At 41.9% G+C, this 21,406-nt stretch overlaps 1 protein-coding gene across 2 annotated transcripts in view; it reads right to left on the bottom strand.

Annotated features, from left to right (window-relative positions):
* ATM (ATM serine/threonine kinase) overlaps nucleotides 1-21,406 on the bottom strand; it is a 276,722-nt gene that overhangs the window by 70,669 nt on the left and 184,647 nt on the right. For both annotated transcript variants that reach the window (XM_082248434.1, XM_082248435.1), the window contains exons 44-51: nucleotides 20,577-20,696; nucleotides 17,894-18,122; nucleotides 15,138-15,305; nucleotides 14,923-15,042; nucleotides 9,814-10,031; nucleotides 5,691-5,898; nucleotides 4,748-4,861; nucleotides 3,131-3,289 (exon numbers count right to left, since the gene is read on the bottom strand). In XM_082248434.1, coding sequence (XP_082104560.1) covers nucleotides 3,131-3,289; nucleotides 4,748-4,861; nucleotides 5,691-5,898; nucleotides 9,814-10,031; nucleotides 14,923-15,042; nucleotides 15,138-15,305; nucleotides 17,894-18,122; nucleotides 20,577-20,696 — 1,336 coding nt within the window. The remainder of the gene's footprint in view (nucleotides 1-3,130; nucleotides 3,290-4,747; nucleotides 4,862-5,690; nucleotides 5,899-9,813; nucleotides 10,032-14,922; nucleotides 15,043-15,137; nucleotides 15,306-17,893; nucleotides 18,123-20,576; nucleotides 20,697-21,406) is intronic.

The raw sequence follows: 21,406 nt of genomic DNA, 5'->3' as shown, positions 1-21,406 counted from the left end.
ACAGCAAAACAGTGTAAACTCCACAGTATCATGAAACCATATCAAGCTATGACAGTACGTTTTAGACATTACATCCCCCACCACAGTTTTAATACATTTCTGCAAATGGTTCTCACCGTATGAGCCAAGAACCTACAGAATAGTGCTTAAAGCCTAATTTAACCTTTCACTGGAAAAAGGATGTATATTTATTACTGTATAGTGTGATTACATTACAAAATTTAATTAAAAGGGTTTATTTGGTGGCATAGTGCCCAGCACTTATATAAATTCCTGTCTTTTGCCAAAGCTTAACGTAAAGATTTATTTATTTTTTCTTACAATGATACTTCTAAGAGGTACAGAGTACAGGCCATCTTTAGGCAGTATTTGTGCATTCCCAAGGTGAATCCTCTTATGTTAAATTGGTTTTAAATGCTGAAGGTTTTTTTACCTTCATGCATTCAATACATGAAGGTAAAAAACCTTATGTTCGCAGCACCTCCCCCCTCTCCCCAGCCCCCCAATCCTTACCTGAGCTCCCTCCGATGTAGCGATGTTCACGATAGCCTCGGCTGTCCTGGAACTCTCCCTCCTCATTCGCTGGGACAGCAGCGGGAGCCCATTGGCTATCAATCACAGCCAGGGAGCCAATAAGGAAAGAGCGGAGGGCAGGGCAAAGTAGCGCCTCTGTGTGTCCTATGGATGCATTGAGCAGAGGCTCGGGGGCGAGCACGCAGCAGGGCCCCCAGGGCAAGTGGCTTTCTCTGGGGCAATGCTCAAGGAGATCCTCTGGTGGACCCTAAAGCTGGATACACACTATCCAACTTTTGTGGTTAGATTTCCTTCAGATTTACCTTTTCTATGTAGTGCAAGGGCCTGCCAGATTACATACAAATTGAAAGTGTTTAGGTTTGACCTCATATTATATGGTTTTGGTAAATCTAAAGGAAAAAGTCTTCAGAAAATCTTATAGTGTGTATGGCCCTTTAGAGGTTTGGAGCTGCTCTGTGCAAAACCACTGCACAGAGCAGGTAAGTATATAAAAAACAATGCTTTAATACCACTTAGCAATGCAATTAGTAGTCCTAAATGAAAAAAAAAAAAAATATGTATACTGTGCCACAGGTCCTTCTATATGTAAAAATACTTGTGGTGTTGCCCTTGCTGCTCTACACACTTTTTGTGTAATGTACACAGTATTTACAAATAGTATAAAGCTTTAAAGGGAGCTCTAGGTGCTTTAAACAACTACGGTATAATTCTAAAACAAAAAATATCCTGCGCTTGGTAATCTCAGGGTGGGGTCTAATTGAATACACCCTAATGGGACTGCTGCAGACTAAAGAACAGCCGATACAAGGTAAATAACAAATCTTATACAAGCAATAGTGTGCTGTCCCTCTAAGTCTCAGGTGTTAACACAAGGCCTGCAGGCCAAATGCGGCCCCCCAGGCCATCTCGTGTGGCCCTCGCACCTTTCCTGCAGCTGCAGCACCCCCCTTGTCTCTGCCCCCACCTTGTCTCAGTAGTCGGCAGCAGAGAGGACAGAACTCCTTTGCCAGATCCTGTGCTTCTCTGTGCTGCTGCAGAAAGGCTCGTCTTTGCCCACCCCCCCTTCTAAGCAGTCTGCAGCAGAGAGGAGGGTAGAACTCCTCCTACAGATCCTGCACCTCTCTGTGCAGCCACATCACCACCTTGTCTCTGCCTCCCCTGGTCTCGGCATTCAGCAGAATCTGTAAGCTTACTCCAGCCCTCCTCTGGTCCTCCTCCAGACCTTGCACTTTCTTCTTTTCAGAACACCCCGCATCTTTTTCCTTGCAGTAGCATAAGGTAAGGGGGTGCATTGTGATGTAAGGAAGGGTGGGTGACTCTTGACCTATAATGGTGGGGGGCTCTTGACATCTCATGTAAGGGGAGTGGGTTGCTCTGGACATCTAATCTTACAGATATAACCGGCCCTTTAAGAGCAACCATAATGCTGATGCGGCCCACTATGAAATTGAGTTTGACACCCCTGCTCTAAGTGGTTAACTGAACATGTGTAAATCACATTATACAAAGAGATCACATGAATGAAAACTGTGCAAATCAACACAGAAATAAAAAGCATATAAAAATAATTCACATAACATGAGTTATCCAAAAAATCTTATCCAAAAAATTGTAAAGTGCAATAATAGTCCATTATAGATAAACAATGAAACAAGGTGCTTGATGTGCAATCACTTTCCAAAAGTGCAGAATGCTCAGAGGTGCTTCTTAAAGACAAGTTGGCCAATGGCCACTTACCAATAGCCAAGAAAGACTCGCAAGCTTTTATCAAAAAACAATCTGGTTGCTGTATTACACTATGAGATTCTCCCTGCTTGCTTTGTATGATTATCCCTGATGAGCATTTAAGAGGAAATTGAGTCTTTCTTGGCTATTGGATCAACATGAAGTTTGTGATTGGGGATATCCACTGATATGCAATGCTGGATGGAGTACAGGCTTATGTGATCCCTGTATTTCCGGATCCACTCTGTGGGGTAAGCAGCAAACTTGTCTTTAAGGAGCACCTCTGAGCACTTTTGGAAAGTAAATGCACATCAAGCACCTTGTTTCATTGTTTATCTATAATGGACTATTATATTGCACTTTACATTATTTTGGATCATTGTTATGTGAATTCTTTTTATATGCTTTTTATTTCTGTGTTAATTGGCACTAGATTTTCACAGTTTTCATTCATGTGATATGTTTATATAATGTGATTATTTACACATGTTCACTTAACCACTTAGAGAGGGACAGCGCACTATTGTTTGTATAAGATTAAACAACTATGATGCCTAGGTGATAGGAATCTCACATAAAAATTAATCTGTGCAACATTATGCTAAGATAAGCGCTTTACTCAGTGCAAACAGTAAACCTGACCCCAAGTGGTTCAAATGGCAATAAATTGTATTTTTTTTTTTTTTTTTTTAACTTTACATATTAACTAAATTATACATCACACTTTTTTTGAGGTTTTTATCTGATTAATCGACACAATAATCGGCAAACTAATCGATCATGAAAATAACTGTTAGTTGCAGCCCTAGTACATACTGATAATATTTAGCTTATAGCCTAATTAGTATTAATAAGGAAATAAAAATACTACCTCATCAGTCTGGGAAATCTTCTTTGGGACATTCTTTGTAAGGCGACTCTTTTTTGTGGTGTCCGATTTTATTACCATGTCATCTTTGTTGGCGTTTGCCAGAGCCAAGATAATGAACAGCGTATGGTATGGGTGATTCAAAGAGGTTCTGCTAATCAGCTAGTAAGAAATAAAGGAATGCGTGTTACCACCACTCTATTTATTAACAAATATAAAAAAAAAAAAAAAACCGAGGGCTTAATTCAACACAGTGCAACACGTAACGAAGTCCATAAATCTATAGTATTCAATTAAGTATCTGCTTTCATTGACTTAGGGATGTCAAACTAAAACCAATTTCTGACCAATATGAATTACAGCACATGACTGCTTTTTACAATGCACCAGAGAAGCCCTAATTGTGAGCCACTATGTAATCTCAAAATGTGCCAACGGTATTTTCTTGTTTTCCTTTTTTTTTTTTTAAATCATTATTAATTACATTTAAACTAAGAAGCTGCTAAAATAAAACCAGTTTCTAACTGCTATATTTATTCCTGACAAAGGGAGAACAACTGACAAATGTAAAAAAACTAAAATCTCCAAATCTCAACACAACTCTCTGCAGTTTACAGACATTGAAACATGAAAGTATTTATTTTTTACAAAGCGGGAACTTTCATAAAATAATGATACGCTACACTATAAGGCGGGAAGTTTGCACACACTTGACCATCACTCCTATTTGAGCATGCTGAAAATACCATTTTAAAACAATGGACAGTAACATGGAGTTGCAGCTTTAAAAGCCTCCATTCTTCTGACTTTGACAGTATATTCACACCAGGTGTGATGGGAATGCGTTGGGCGGCTATTCCGGCACAGTCCAACCACAATACAAGGAAGAATGCATTGTCCCCTATGTGGTCAGTTCTCCCATGTGGTGTACAGGTAGTGTGTGCTGGAAAAATTAGGTTGTGTAGTCTAGTTTAGAACCTGAACCAGCCTGTGGCTGGACAATGAATTAACAGAAGCCACCAATGAGATCATCAATCTGCTCTCTCTTCTCACGAGGTTACAATACTAAACATCTCTGTACAATGTGGTCAATTCAGACCGGCTCAAAGTGCAACCCTACTTATCCCAGTGGTGTTGTGCAGAAAAATACAGGAAGCTAGTATTAAGACATAGTTAGGTATGTATGATAGTCCTATAAAAAATGAGTTTAGTAATGTTAGTCCATAAGTGAATTCCAAGCTAGCTCTTTAGAACTGCTAGGAGTTCAGATTAAAAAGCCTTGCTGGAATTGATAAAACCATATATTTTATGTGTGTACATTTATACATTATAAATACCCACATAAAGTATAAGAAACATTACACAGATATATTACCAGTTTACCTACCAACCGGATAATTAAATCTGTTACAGACATTACAGATTGTAACCTGTTTCATACAAAGCATTAAAGCTGTTAAATATGATTTAATCTATAATCATAGCATAAGAACAATTAAATTAGTGTTAAAGTAACACTTTTTTTCTCCATATGTAAAAATCTAAAGGTGGAAATAGAATCTTATCACTTGAGGCAATGGCTTATTGTAGATGCATCGTTGATTTAGGCTGGATATTTACATTGTTGAGCACTTCATGAAACTCCTGTCTTCCCATGTTCTTGGTCCCCATGCGAGCAGCCAGCTGGTACATTAGAGGGAGGAACTTGTGGGAAGGAATCCTTTCTGACTCCTCCTACATGGAAAAGGATCATAAACAATAAGCTTAACATCTGTGTAGCAGTAAATTCCATTTGTAAGATAGGTAAAACAGATTATTGATAAGTAGATGGCAGAACTGTCATTTTTGTTCTTTTCATTAAACACTGAACTTTCTCATTTTAAAAGGTTTTCTTTTACACTCAAATCCAACACAGCTGTTCACTAAAAAAGCAGAGCTGACAAGGTGACACATAATTTGGACCCATACCGTTTGGTTGCTAATCATTAGTAGAGACAAGGAGGTGTTAGTAAAAGGGAGGTTTGACTAGTCTAGGAGGAGTCAATTTTCTAGTACAGCCCTTCCCGCCTTGCATGACATAGCCCTTCCCTCTTCCCATAATGTCTATTTACCCCCTGTGCTGGTCCAGCTACTCTGCCCCTCCCCTCCCTGGCTAACATCTGTTATGCAGCTGCTAGGGAAGAAGCAATGGAGAATAATATAGTGTCACTAAAGTGGCAGTTCTAAAATCATATACTAGATGACAGCCTCTGGTAGCAGTCTCAGGCCTTTTGGATGTAATTACTTGCAAAATATGTAAATGCACATATAGTCGTATGGGAAGAGTATTGTGGGAATTACGTTTTTATCTTTCCCACCATGTGCATACAGTGAAAGTTAATTTTACAGACTGAGGATGGGAAGGGGTTGAGATCCAAACATACTTTTATTTTGGCACTCTCTAATGTTTTACCTGCATATATCTCAAAATGTAACCCAGTGGAGACATGGCAGAAGGAAGAATGTACACTAGCAATCTCTGCACATTATTGTTAACTTTATAAATGTTAGATTAAAAAATAACCTTCATGATGTTGTTAACTTCAGGCACCCGGGAATTCTCCAGCCAGAGAGAGCAGAGGCGGAAGATCCACATGTTGTGTTCCTCTCCAGACACCAGACAGCTAATATAGTTCTTTATAGCTGTACGCAGAAAACGCATCCGGTCTTCTTTCAAAGCTGCAATTTCACATTCATCCAACTCCAGCTCTCGTTGCACCTTCACAGTATACCTGGCCAGGCAATCACATTTTCACTGGATTATTCAGTTGTTTTCAACAGAAGCAGCAAAATTACAACTTTGTACATTGTTAAGCAAATGGAGCAATAATAGATAATCTCGGGATTTGAAAAAAGAAAAGAAAAACAACAACTACCCAGCCTTATCTTATATTCTCCCTGATGGTGGCATCCTCCTGTAGCTTTTACAGCCTTCTTCTTGAAATCTTGTCTAGATTTCCTGACCCCTGCACAGTAGTCCCCTTTTATAGATCTGAGGAGGTAGGGGGAAGGCTGAGGCTTAGATTAGTTTAAGGGGCTTGGAACAGGGTGTGAGTAGCTTTTTTTTTTTTTTTATAAATCATGAACATGTTACTGGATATACAAGCCAGGGACCTCTCAATTTCTGGTTCTTTATTCATTCACTGTGTCCCTTAGTGGATGGGTGGACCTGAATGCAGACGTGAAAATTTGCTATGTTTTTGGAGCATCTAGATGTATTCCCTCTACCCAACCAGTACCTTGAAATTTGTACTTTTTTTCCCGAATTTTCACTGAAAATAACAGTGCTCTTTCTTGCATGTGAGGGTGCCTAGAGATCCCTGCAGGAACAGTCACATAGCTGAATATCTCTAGCGCAAGATCTAAGGTACTGTGCCTCTGACTTATAGTTTTAGAAAATTTGGAGATGTAACTGCTGTGCTGCTCAATGTTTGACATGCTAGAGGCTTTAGCCTTGAGAACGCTGCATTTAACATGATTACTGCCTCCACAATGCAAAGTAAGGCAGGGTAAGTCATAAATGACAGAAGTGATAAATGACGACGGGGGTCAAGCAGTGTTGGTCATGTAACTTAAAAAAAGTAATTAGTTATAGTTACTAGTTACTTCTCCCAAAAAGTAACTGAGTTAGTGACTGAGTTACTTTTTTACTGATGTAACTCAATTACCAGGGAAAGTAACTATCGCGTTACTTTATAAAAATAATCAAATATGTCAAATAACTTGTATGCCCCTTGTATGTGTGGTATTTGCTTAGTGGTACCTGCATGGTATTTGCTGAGTGGTACCTGCGTGGTATTTTCTTAGTGGTAACTGCGTGGTACACTGGTACGGTACCTGAGTGGTATTTGCTGAGTGGTACTGGCTGGCTGCGTGGTACACTGGTACCTGAGTGGTATTTGCTGAGTGGTACCTGCGTCTGCTGCCTGGAGTGTATGGCTGCTGGTAGTGGCTGGTGGTGGTGTGGCACACTGGTGGTGGGGGTCTGAGTCCCGAGCCCTCCTGTCCTGACTGTGAGTAACCGTATTTTTTTTTTTGTACCTGTGCTGCTGCTGCAGTGCTGCCTGGCTGGCTGCTGGTGGCTGGCTGCTGCTGGTGGCTGCTGCTGGAGGTGGCGGTGGCTGGCTGCTGCTGCTGGTGGTGGTGGCTGGCTGCTGGTGATGGTGGTGGCTGGCTGGGGATGCTGGTGATGGTGGTGGCTGGCTGGGGATGGTGGTGGCTGGCTGCTGCTGGTGGTTGGCTGGGGATGATGGTGGTGGCTGGCTGGGGATGATGGTGGTGGCTGGCTGGGGATGATGGCGGTGGCTGTCTGGGGATGATGGCGGTGGCTGGCTGGGGATGATGATGGTGGTGGCTGGCTGGGGATGATGATGGTGGTGGCTGGCTGGGGATGATGATGGTGGTGGCTGGCTGGGGATGATGATGGTAGTGGCTGGCTGGGGATGATGATGGTGGTGGCTGGCTGGGGATGATGATGGTGGTGGCTGGCTGGGGATGATGATGGCTGGCTGGGGATGATGATGGTGGTGGCTGGCTGGGGATGATGGTGGTGGTGGCTGGCTGGGGATGATGGTGGTGGTGGCTGGCTGGGGATGATGGTGGTGGTGGCTGGGGATGATGGTGGTGGTGGCTGGCTGGGGATGATGGTGGTGGTGGCTGGGGATGATGGTGGTGGCTGGGGATGATGGTGGTGGTTGCTGGGGATGATGGTGGTGGTGGCTGGGGATGATGGTGGTGGTGGCTGGGGATGATGGTGGTGGTGGCTGGGGATGATGGTGGTGGTGGCTGGGGATGATGGTGGTGGTGGCTGGGGATGATGTTGGTGGTTGCTGGGGATGATGGTGGTGGTGGGTGGCTGGGGAAGATGGTGGTGGCTGGGGATGATGGTGGTTGCTGGGGATGATGGTGGTGGTGGGTGGCTGGGGATGATGGTGGTGGCTGGGGATGATGGTGGTTGCTGGGGATGATGGTGGTTGCTGGGGATGATGGTGGTGGTGGGTGGCTGGGGGTGGTGGTGGGTGGCTGGGGATGATGGTGGTGGCTGGGGATGATGGTGGTTGCTGGGGATGATGGTGGTTGCTGGGGATGATGGTGGTTGTGGCTGGGGATGATGGTGGTGGCTGGGGATGATGGTGGTGGTGGCTGGGGATGATGGTGGTGGTGGCTGGGGATGATGGTGGTGGTGGCTGGGGATGATGGTGGTGGCTGGCTGGCTGCTGCTGGGCGTGCTGTACTCACTCAGTCCGGGGTCCGCGCTCGTCCTCTCTGCTCACTCACAGTCTCCTCCTCCTCTCTCGTCCTCGGTCATAGAGGAGAGGGGGAATTACAATTACATCTACTGCCATCTAGTGGCGGTAGATGTAATTGCGGTAACGCAGCCGAAAGTACCGGCAGCGGTGTTACAATGAGAAAACGAGTAATCTGATAGATTACTCGTTACCCTCAAAAGTAACTGCGTTAAGTAACGCCGTTTACTTAAACGCAGTTACTACCAACACTGGGGTCAAGTCCCTTGTACTGAAGGTGGGATAATGTTACCCATGGTTGGTTAGCTGCCAGCAATGGCAGTTTGAGTGGTCGCTATCAGCTGTGTGTTTTTACTGGTCTCTTTTACCATTGTGCTTTGTGTTGTGCATCTGTGATCTTTCATTCTTCCCTTATCAGGAAGGATATATGTAAGTGTTTACTTCCCATAATAAGCATACTTACACACCTCAAACTCTGCTGGAGAGCCAGTGAGTACACCCATAACAATAGGAGAAGAGCAAATTGGAAACTTCAATTGGAAACAATTGGAAATTTCATGAAAGTGTCCATAAGCTCAAGGGTTTTTGGACTAAACCCTGGTTTCACACTGAATGAGCCTTTAAAATAGTGCGACTTCACTTGAAATTTGAATTTCAAAGCCACATTTCAGTGCGACTTCAGGTGCAACTTAGCTGACATCTGTGCGACTTCATGCACATATGTCTATGCAAGTTGCATTTGAAATTGCCAAAAGTAGTGCAGGAACTACTTTTTCAAACCGTGTTGCACCGCAAAGTCGGCGTTGCACCGATTTGAACAGTTCAACAGTGCAATCAATAGGGTGCAACTTGTCATGTGATTTGACCTGTCAAATCACATGACAAGTCGCACCAGTGTAAATGAGGACTAATTGTCTAATAACTTCTCATGTAATCTGAGCAAACAACTGATCAGCAGAGATGGGCTACAAATACACTACAAGATACTCAATAGGATGAATGAAAGAAAAATCAGCATGGCTAGAGGTATCTGCACTGGTGGCTATAGTATTCAGGTAGCCACAGCACCTGCAAATGTCTGAATATCAAAGCAGAAACTGCATCATATAGGATGCAGCCACTATCCATATGATAATATTCCGTCAAGCTCGGTGGTGCTGACAATTGTCCTGCCCTGTATGGCTAGCAATACTGACCACATTCCCTGATTTACAGACAGAGATTCTACAAGCATGTATATAAAACATGAGTATAACATTTTTTAACAAAAAGCATGTAAAATGTAATTGTCACATCTACTTTCAGAATGTAAAAAAACACCTGTCAAAAAAATAAATCTTTATTAAAAAATAAATAAAATAAAAAAAGAGCCATATAAGTCAGACAGGAGTAAACACCCACCTGTTAGTCTGAACCTTGTGCTGTCGCATTAATTCTACCTCGTGTTTGGCCTTTGCAAGCAATGCCTGCTTGTTTTCAAACTCTGATGACTTCATATATTTATCAATTCTCTGATATTGGGCATCTGAAAAACGAGCTAGTGAGAGGAATGCTTTCATCCGTACCTCCTGCAGCTCATCACTGCTACCACTGCTGAAGTCCTCTGCAACTTCCACAGCCTGTAACATGGAAAAACAAATTAACTAAATCTACGTTTTAACTGTGACCTAATTTAAAAAAAATAAAATAACATTTGGGCAAGCTTTTTGGACCAAGCCAAGATTTCCTTATGAAATTCATAATTTTAAATAACTGCAATCCTGATCTAAGCCTAGCCTTGAACCTTGATCTTCTGCCACCAATCAAAAAGGGAGTTTAATGAAAAACCTAACCTCAAATACATTTTTTTCATGTGCAAGCATGCTAACCAACATGTGTAACACTTCCTGATATTTATAATTTCTCACAAAGATCACAGCACTCCTAAAATATCTTCCTCTGTTGTTTTTTTTCTCTCCAAAAGGATAGAGCCATCTTGGTTCCCGCACACTCCTGGCTCAACATCTACTTCCTGAACCGAAACACTGACTCAGAAATGGCAATCAAGTAAATCCTGTTGTCAGTGCAGTTCTTAGCAATGTCTGACAGAGATTAACCCCTGCTAGAGTTGCATCCCCTGCGTTAAGCCTATGGAGAATTTGGAGAGGTCTGTTTCCTGAGCTACAGAAACTCGTGACTCTTAAGCCTGGTACACACCAGCCTGGTACACACTATCAGTGGGTTGAATGAGAGAAAAACTGACAGCTTAGGTCGGAGAAGCTGTACTAACAATCCAATGTTATTACAGCAATCTTCACCGCTGAGCTATTGTGTTCTGACAGGGGAATGGCCAGAGTGATTCACAGCATATATGAAAAAGTTCCAGGTGTAAAGTCCAAAGACAAGTTAAAAAAGTGAGAGTTCTCAAAAGGTAATTCGGGAAATAAAGTCAAAGGAAGTTGTTACGAAAACATCTTCTCCATACGCAATTCCCAATTAGAAAACCATGGAGACAGCAACCATCCCCATGTGCAACAGAGCACAAGAGACAAAGACACCTTAAATGGAAAAGAGGCCTGTTAACCAGCAATACTGGACCTTTATTAACCTCCCTGGTGGTATGATTGTTTCTGATTTTAGGTGCTGAAAGCGGTACCATTTTGCTAGTAATTCTTAAAAACGAACAGCCCAAACCAACTATTTACATATGATTTTTTTTTACTGTGCGTTCTTTATAACATCTCGGGTATGATAAAGTTTGAAACACAAAATCATAAATTATAATATAATAAATAACTATAAATAAGTTGTCAATTTATTTTGTTTTGTAATGTAATCCAATAGAATTACAATATATCAGTGTGTTTTACTTTTCAAATTTGCCGCCGGTTCCACCCCCCTGCGAGCGTTACTCTTGCAGGAGACGGAAGTCGGGGCTCACAGCATCGGGCAGAAGATCCGGCCGCCGTATGCTGCAGGGACACATCGCGGGATCCCGGGGACAAGGTAAGTAACCTCTACCAGGATCCAGAGATGCTCCCTGGCGGTACCCCGAGTGTGGCTCGGGGTTACCGCTAATGGCACTAACATTCCACCCCGAGCCACACTCGGGAATACCGCTAAGGAGGTTAAAAAAGGTCAGTAGGGCTTTTGGCTGAATACCCTTCCTTTGGACCACAGTGAAGGTCATCCGACTGTAATACCCATGTTGTCAGACTCAAAGACAAAAAGTGTAAATTCTAATGACACTTTAAAAAAAAAGAAAAAAAGTAGAAGTAGAATCTCACTTAGTTATGCAGAAAAAACACGCTAAAAAAATCTTGCTGGCTGGCATATAATCAGAAACTTGCACTTCCTGGGGCTCGTGGTGTGCGATGACGACTGTTGCACATGGGGATGGATGCCGTCTGCATGATTTTCTAAATGGGAATCACGTATGGAGAAGATGCTATCATAACAACTTCCTTTGGCTTAATGTCCCGAATCACCTATTGAGAACTCTCACTTTAACATTTCTTTGGACTTTACACCTGAAACTTTTTCATATATGCTGTGAATCACTCTATTGTGTCTATCATAATACTAATTGCTAGAGCGACTGTGTTTCAATATGTTAGATAGGATAATTTGGTTGGTTGCGAGCTGGTCGGTAAGTCAAGCTGGGAATTTCTTTGGTTTTGTTTTGTATGCTTTACCCTTCCATGTGCTCTTTGCTTCAAACACCAGTTGTAGATGAGGGCAGTGGCTATTTGTTTTTTAAGCTGAAAACATATATATCTACAGTTCTGTTGCTAACCACCTACAAGTATCCAGAGGTAGTCTTCTACCACAAGAAAATAAAAGCAATCATCTAATGTACAGTGCTGTGAAAAAGTATTTGGCCCTTCTCCAATGTGGCTGAAGTAAAACAATTCTGCAAAGACGAGTGGGCCAAAATTCCTCCACAGCAATGTGAAATCACAAGCGCTCGATTGCAGTTGTTACCGCCAAGGGTGGCACAACCCATTATTAGGTTGAGGGGGCAAATACTTTTTCACATTTTATTTTTTCAGGTAAATTTGGACAGCTTTTTCTCCTCAACTTAAAGCATCATTTTAAAAAAAATGCATTTTGTATTTACTCAGGTTATCTTTGTGTAATATTAACATTGTGGATGTAAAGGCATAAGGTTCTTTTTTTTTATCTTAATGCATTCTATTGATTAATATAAAAAGTCTTCTGTGTGCAGCAGCCCCCTTAATGCTCACCTGAGCCACATCGGCTCCCACTGCTATCAATCAAAGCCAGTCAGCCAATAAGGAGAAAAAGGTGGCGGGGCCAGGCTGCGGCTCTGAATGGACACAAGGAGCTTTGGCTCGGCTCACTCCCATAGCAAACTGCTTGCTGTGGGGGGACTCAACAGGAGGGAGGGGCCAGGAGCACTGAAGAGGGACCCGAGAAGAGGAGGATCTGGGCTGCTTTGTGCAAAACCACTGCATAGAGCAGGTAAATAGAACATGTTTGTTATATTTAACAAAAAAAAAGACTTTAGTATTGTTTGAAGTGTGACAAATATGCAAAAAAAAAAAATAAAAAAATCAGGAAGGGGCAAATACTTTTTCACAGCACTGTATATAAAGTTGTTTTGTGCCGTTGCCTTTTATTTTGCTGTTCCAGGCATTAGCTGAATGCCTTATGGTAAATATGACTGGCCATGATGTGACTATGTAAAGATGTGTATTCTTGTTATCATGTAAGGTCATCTATCAATAGGAATTGTTCAGATTTAATAACTTTCAAAGTGGCCCAATTGCTGGGAGACATTAAAAGAGAAGTATGGGAATTGGGGTTTTTGTAGAATCATCCTTTCTAGGTGAATGCAGCGTCAGTCTGATGCTCCATCTGTCCCCCGCCTGGTCTAACACTGAGAACTGAGCAACCAAACACCACAAATCGCTCAGTTTTCAAAGCTCCCTGAGCAGAGAGCTAGTGACTGTCTGCTCTGCCCTCCTGCGCTCATTGGTGTGCTGGGCTGTGGAGGGCTGGGAGAGGTCAGCTTAGGCTCTCAACAACTTGCTGAGAGGCCGAGTCGGGTGCCAGTCCAGGCATGTGGGCGGATCCCAATCATATGGTTGCGATCTTGCCCGGGTCTGGACCAGCTCTGTAATGTCAGCCCGCTGTCAGCTGAAAACAAGTCAGAGGAGTGCAGAGCGGACTGCACTCCTGTGACCCACCACAGGAGAAATACAGTCAAACAAGCTTTAGCTGAACTTCTCCTTTTACCACTTCTGGACCGGAAGGATTTACCCCCTTAATGACCAGGCCATTTTTTGCCATGCGGCACTGCGTTATTTTAACTGACAATTGCGTGGCCGTGTAACACTGTACCCAAATGAAATTGATGTTTTTTTCCCCCACAAATAGAGCTTTCTTTTGGTGGTATTTAATCACCTGTGTGATTTTTATTTTTTTGTGCTATAAACAAAAAAATGAGCGACAATTCTGAAAAAAATATACATATTTTTTACTTTCTGCTATATAACATTCTCAATAAAAAAAATGTAAAATTCAAATGTTTTCATCATTTTAGGCCAATATGTATTCTGCCACAGATTTTTAGTAAAAAAAATCCCAATAAGTGTATACTGATTGGTTTGCGCAAACATTATCGCGTCTACAAACTAGGGGAAAGATTTGTCAATTTTATTTTTTTACTAGTAATGGCGGCGATCAGTGATTTTTAGCGGGACTCTGACATTGCGGCAGACAGATTGGACACCTGACATTTTTGACACTGTTACTGTACTAATAACACTGGCAGGGTAGGGGTTAACACCAGGGGGCAAAGGGTTAAATGTGTCCCTAGGGGGTGCTTTCTAACTGTGGGGGGGGTGGGCTTTCTGCATAAACACAGGGACCTGTGTTCCTAAATAAGAGTAACACAGGATCCGTGTGTTCATAACTGTCTGCCATGTTTACAACGTTCTGTCTTGACGAGGAGCGATCCCGGATGCCCAGGGGCAATAGCGGCCACCGGACCCGCTGACCGGCTTTCCCTGTGGCGAATGGGCACGCGAGCCCCCGGTAGCGGCCCCGCGAAGCGACATACAGGTGGGACAGAGCGGAGCTACCGCAGTAAAACTGCGCTGGGCAGCTGTTAAGCGGTTAAGAAAGAAACTTCACAAAGAAAAAAAAAAACCCTGCCAGGACAGATCCATAGATAGAAAAACCTGTTAAAAAAAATGAAAATAGGACTCAACACTATTGAACCAATTTTTTTGTATATTTCATTATCTGTGTCCCTTCAGTAATTCAGGGAAATCTTATTACATCCCAGCTCAACTTTGAGGTCTTTCTACTTTGATCATAGTCAAGAAAGGCCAAGAAGACATTAGCCAATGAGGGAAACAAATTGGCCAAGCATTATATAATGCTTAGGATGTAAGGCCATTATTCACCCTGTAATATACTGTATAGTGTACAGTCAAGACCAAAACCCAGGTTACAATGACTGTTATACTCATTTTCAAATGAAATCCAGCGACTTCTTACCTTTTCCAGGTAGTTCTGCATAATGACTGTAGGACTTGCCAGACATGTTTCTGAGAGCCAATTTCCACTTAACCTCAGACACTCCACATAAATCAGCTGAAGATTTGGGTCATTCTCAACCTTGAAACAAAAGCATAAGTCAGCTTTATGAAATGCTTTTCAAAATATCACTTCTATCAGGATATCAACAGGCCTAATGACACAGAACAACATACCTCTAAACTGTATGATTCCAGCTTGTCCACCATTTGACTGAGAATCCCTAATGCAAGACTGTGCTCCTTTTTCGCCCAAAACACTTGTGCCTCTTCTAGCTGCCATTCAGACACTATGAAATGTGCCGAGTTGTGTTGCTTAACCTTGAATATTGCCTTTTCTGGAAGCTAGGAAATAACAATCAGCACACATTATAAGCCTCAGAACTTGGCAGGAAAAACATGTTTAGGAGAAAAGTATGCTTGACTAAAGTAAAGAAAGTAAGTCAATTATTGTTTTATGTGTAGGATTTCTGCATGGGTTTGGATTTTAAGCTCCAAAATATCTGATGGAAAATAATTTAAAATTCAACAGCTAGTAATGCTATCCTATACTAAAATTTAAATAACTGCATTTATTCAGATCAAATAAATGTCAATAATTGATTTAAAAGAAAATCAAAATTAAGGCAAAGGTTTAGTATAAAGCCAGCCATAGATGGTTCGAATCTCGTACAGTTCAGAAGGAACTCTGTATGGGCAGGCTGATGGATCGACTTGGGTAAAAACAACAATGTTGGATTTTCGCATGCAAGTATTGCCAGCGGGTATAGACCCTAGCAATAATCACTGTGTTCTCCTGGCAGGGACAGCTCTCCGCACTCTCATGCCAGGAGAACACAAAAGCTCTATAGGAGGCATTCCCATCAACACTCACTGTGTTGATGGGAAACCAAGTGATTTTCTTTCCTGCAACAATCGATGGCTGCCTTAAAGCCTAGTACACACCACAAAAAAACTTGACAGCTCCGGCCAGAGCTGCTGTACTAACAATCCCATGTTAGTACAGTGATCTTTCCTTTTGTTCTTTTGTGTTCTGACAGGGGGGGCAGCCCCCTGCCAGAACACTCTGGTAAGCGCTCTCAGCCACTGGCTGAGAGCGCTGATTAGGAGCCGGTTGGCTGCTGGTTTCCAGCATGCTCATTCCACAGAACAAAGTTCAGCCTTTCAGCCCTGAAAAGGCAAAGCAAAGTTTGCTTTAGGCAAGCTGTTCATAGGTTTCAGCAAAGCTTTAGCAAGCAATATTCAATGCTTGCTGAAAAGTCTGTTATTATTAGGTAACAGCCATTACACTCTTTATGCTAAAACTCTTTTAGAAAAGCACAAATTTGCAAAAAAAATAAAAAATGTAATACCAAACTCTTAGGCTGGCCATACACTATACAATTTTCTTATTCAATTTCCTTTAGATTTACCTTAAACTATGTAGTGCAAGGGCCTGCCTGACTGCATACAAATTAAAAGTGTTTAGGTTTGACCCTATATTACATGGTTTTGGTAAATCTAAAGGAAAGTTGAACAAGAAAATTGTATAGTGTATGGCCAGCCGTAGTCCTACTATGGCAATGCTGCTCTACTGCAGAGAATTGGTCCTTTGAAGTTTTCTGGGAAAGCGACACTTCTGGGAGTGCCAACCTCCATGGTTCCCCACATCTCTCACTGGTTCCTCTCTCACACTACTAAACCCTACAGGGTTTATTTCTAAAAACTGTCACAAACATGCCTGAAGCTTGCTGAAAGCCACGTAAATGCTTGCTGTATATACCGCTCTTCAGATTAGCATATTACAGCCAAAGTCTCTGTTAACACAACAGGCAACTGACTCCCAATCTCTCCTGTGTACTTCTGATGGGGATTGGAGGCGTCAGAGCTAACTCACATTGCAGAAATATGGCCCACAGTTCTCACTATAAAGAAGCCTGTCCTGAGCTACGTTGTGCACCTGACCCTAAATCTTCCTGTAGACCGGAAGTGGCTGAAACAGGATGGAAGAGATCAGCTACCACTGAGATGCAAAAAATTATGATAAAAGGCGAAGACAGCGTTTATGATGCTCAGTGCTTCAACAACCCTAAAGTCATCCAATAAAAGTTTAATGTACTTTGAAGAGTATCTATGGTCTAAATGTAAAACCATATTTATTTCTACATTATACTTCAATTACTTCTAGCCTACACCTACTACTCTGAACAATCTTGAAACTGATAAACTTTGTGAAGATTCCCACAACTCCTGGAATTCTGTGACACACATTCACTATGCCATGTAAGAAGGGAATGCTGTGTCAAAGAATTCACAGAGCCTGCCTTCTGAATTACAGAGTTTCAGGAGGCAAAGTCAATATAGGATCACAGCTTGCAGGCAGTAAGGTACCATGGGATATGTAGTCCTTAGAAAATGAAAGCAAAGAGCAGATGAGAAGCTGCAGAGCATGCAGGGAATCCAGGAAGTTGTGGATAGAGATGGTCAGCAGACCGCAACACTCACAACATGAAAAGAGATTTTTCAAGTAAGCTCATATTGGATTTTTAAAATATATATTGTCTGTATTGTCATCACAATGCTGATGTTAAAAAATGAAAGCGTAGGCTTATCGGTATGCTGAGCCATCATACAAAATCAGGTTTAGGGTTAGTCAGCGCTTCTACTTTCTCAGTAAACTGATACAGAAAAGACAGGGGTGTGCTGAAAGGTATTAGAAAGCTCTAAATGGGCATCCACTGTGTGTTTTGATTCATTAGTGGCCATAGAGAAGCAAGTCAGTAGGCACAGAGTCTGCACTACTACATGTATTATTTTACAAATCTTTTGGAGAAAGAGAAAAGTTCCAATATAAATGTCAACTCTATATTTAGCTGTCTGCAGTGCCAATGCAATCATATTAGCAAACGCGGTTAGGAGACCTTTATGTTCTGGGGAGATTTCAGCACACATACCTGTGTGTTGGAGGCAGTTCTGGCAGTTTGAGATAAGTGCACCAAGTGCCTTGTGAAAATAGGCTTGAGGGCATTCTGATTGGGGTCATTCTTCTCCAGCATCGTCTCCAGGATGACAGAACGCAGAGCCAAGACTGGCTCCTGGAAGCCAAAATCACTGTCTTTAAGGATCTGGGACTGCTGCTCCCATTTTGTGTACATGTCATTTAACTGACGCTCAGTAACTGATCTGAAATGAAGTAATAACACATTACAAATACATTATTACTACGAAAGATAATGTTTAGATTGAATTACCCCAAACGAGATGTGGTATAACTTAAGCAGAGGACTAAAGCTTATACAATACACTACATGGGCAAATGTTTATGAAGGCCTGACCATCAAATGTGTACAAGCTTCAAGGACATTATACTGCAAAACAATGGGCATCAATACTGAGTTGCCCCACTTTGTGTCTGTAATAGTCTCATCCCTTCTGAAAAGGCTTTCCACAAAATTTGATTGTTTGTGGAAGTTTGCTAAAAAAACATTTGTGAGGTCAGCTGCTGATGGACGAGATCTGGCTAAGAGTCAGCATTCCAATTCATGCCAAAGGTGTTCAAAGGGGTGAGGTTAGGGCTCTGTGCATGCCACTCAAATTCTCCTACACAAAATGTACAAACTGTCTTCATAAACCTGGCTTTGTGCACAGGGGGATAAAAGTGCACAATTGTCTAAAATGTCTTTGTATACTGTACCATTACCTTTGCCTTTCACTGGAAACACCCAAAAGCAATGATTTGGTGGGGTAGCCATTATTTGGAGGGAAAAAAACTGAATAGGTGTCTCTGCATATTCACACTAGTACAGATTTAATCTGATTGCATTTTATTTTTACCATATGAAATTTAAAGTAAAAAAAATCTGTTTTTAAAAACAACTGAACACCAATATCCCCAAGAAAATATGGTATCTAACCATAAAATGAACCCATATACAAACACACAACTATTATTGACTGTCAGAGAATTTGATGATACTTCTTCAAATACAGTATATGCTAACATATCTATCTGCAGCATCATAAAATTTCAGCCAGTATTCAGTTATAGTGTCCCTACACGTTAGGATTTGAATAATTTTAACTCATTTTAGAAAACTGTATAAAGGCAATGTTTGTACAGCTTAAAATTTGTATTGCTTTCTATGAAGAGAAGAATCCAATGTAAACACAGCAGTCTTTTCAAAGTTGTTGAAAGCAAAAAAAAGACTGATCTAACTTTAGAGCTTTTGTTTTGATCTTTAAGGAGCTACAAGAATGAATTACTTAAAAATGACACGTAGCTAGAGATATCAGGATGGCTTCTTTTAAAGCTCCTTTACTGTTTGTTAAAGGCATTATAAACCTTCCTACCTGCACCTTGTGTTTTATTTTATCTGCATAGGACGTACACTTATCATATACTCCTATGGTGTCATTTCTAGCCCTCTTCAAACAACCCATAAGTGGAATAAGGCCCCTTTCAAATTTGTGCGATATGTCCTGCAACTTTAGACTGCAAAGTCACATGACAAGTCGTACCCCATGATTTCCAAATAGTACCATTCATATCTGTGAGACTTCAAGTTACAGCGACTCCGAATGAATACCTGCACTACTTTGGTCTGGCTTTAATGCGACTTGAGGACCACAGACCTCATGATTACACAGGCATTGCTTCAAGTCACGAGCAAAGTCGTGCGACTTTCAGGTCATACAGGTGTGAAAGGAGTCTAAATCTTTGCACTATGGTGATAGAAATTTCAGTTTGTGGTCAAACATGAGGCATGGCACTGCATAGGTTAACGCATGACCTCTGTCTGTAGTCTAAAGCCTAGTACACACGGGCCAAATGCTGGGCGATATCGGCCGGACCAATAAAAACCAGCTGACATTCAGCCTGTGTGTATGGTGGCCGGTCCAATAAAAACCAGCTGACATTCGGCCCGTGTGTATGGTGGCCGATCCGACAGAAGCTGTCCATTCCGCCTGCTTCTGTCGGATGAGCAGGCTGGAAAACCAACAGCCGACCAGCGCCCACTCCCCACTCTCAGCCAATGGCTGAGAGCACTGACTGGAGTGTTCCGGGCCGGTCCCCTGTCAGAACACAACAGCTCAGTGGGGGAGATCGCTGTACTAACATCAAATTGTTAGTACAGTGGCTGTCAGTTTTTTTTCATTCAAAGACAGATAGTTTGTACTAGGCTTAAGAATGGAAAATTCGTGGGGAAAAAAATGATTTCCCACAATCCTTGGCTCTCCCAGTGTAGTGCTTGTGCAAGTGAGAACTAGTAATTAGAGTTGACATAGACACAAACAGGCAAACAATTAACAAAGGGATCACGGTTTCATTACATTAGCATTCCCAAATTTGTGATAGGACACAGAGGAAATGGAAAGGCATACACTGGGCGCTATATGACCCAGAACAAAAAGTTGTCTGTCTCTAATGAATAGGGTCAAGCTAGGTGAATGAATGCATGAACATAAGGGAGTTGATCAGCTATGACACTACAAACTACAGCCACAATATGTAAGCCCATCATTGCAAGGTTAAGCAAACAAATGACACAGGATAAATAACTGCACTAATACCTAGTAAAAACAACAAACACATTAATAAGTGATTGACCTTAAACAAGAAGTTTGCCTGAGACGTACCTGGAGAACATCTGCCCAGCGTTCTCTAGTTCTCCAATAGCTTGGAGCCTACACAGTGTGGGATATAGAGAGTACACAGACTCCAAGCTGCCTTTGCACAGCTCTTCCACTTCCTTAACTCTACAGACAGAAAATACAAAAAATTACAAACAACAATTTTCACGCATTCCGATTTCTGTCATGCTGAAAATGCCCTTGCTGCAGAATAAAGGATTAATTAAAGTGAACCTAAAATAAATATATAGGAGTATATCCTTGCTGATAGTATTGCAAATGCAGAAAAAGTGGGATTTTTTTGTACTCACAGTAAAATCCTTTTTTTGGAGTCAATTCAGGCACACAGTAAATTTTCCACCTTTGAGTTATACGGCTGTATACAGGAGGACTGGACACAGGCAAACAAAAAACAAAACAAACTGTTGGCCAGCTAGAAAAAACCCTCCTACTACCAGCATGCCTCGGTTTTATAGTAAAGTAGTACCTAGAACATTATCATATACACAGAGGGGGGACCTGTGTCCCTCAATGGACTTTGGACTCCAAGAAAAGGAAAATACGATGTGTACACAAATTTTACTTTCTTTCTCTTCCACAGACACAGGTATGCATGGCATACTAGCACATTAAGAAAGGCTTACCTCTAAAATGAAGCCCTGCAGCAGTGCATTGGCACAGCTGAAAGGGCTTACATCTTCACCCAGTCTTTCATCTGGGTTCACGGCCTTGGATGATTAAATGACCGAGACGCATGCGCACGGGAGTCACGCCTGAGGCACAGAGCTCTGGATTGACAGCACATTCCCAGTGCCCTCAAGTCAGAGCGCAGTGCA

The sequence above is a fragment of the Pelophylax lessonae genome, assembly GCF_965119305.1.
Source record: "Pelophylax lessonae genome assembly, chromosome: 2".
Lineage (NCBI taxonomy): Eukaryota > Metazoa > Chordata > Amphibia > Anura > Ranidae > Pelophylax > Pelophylax lessonae.
This window is presented reverse-complemented; position numbering and strand designations above follow the sequence as displayed.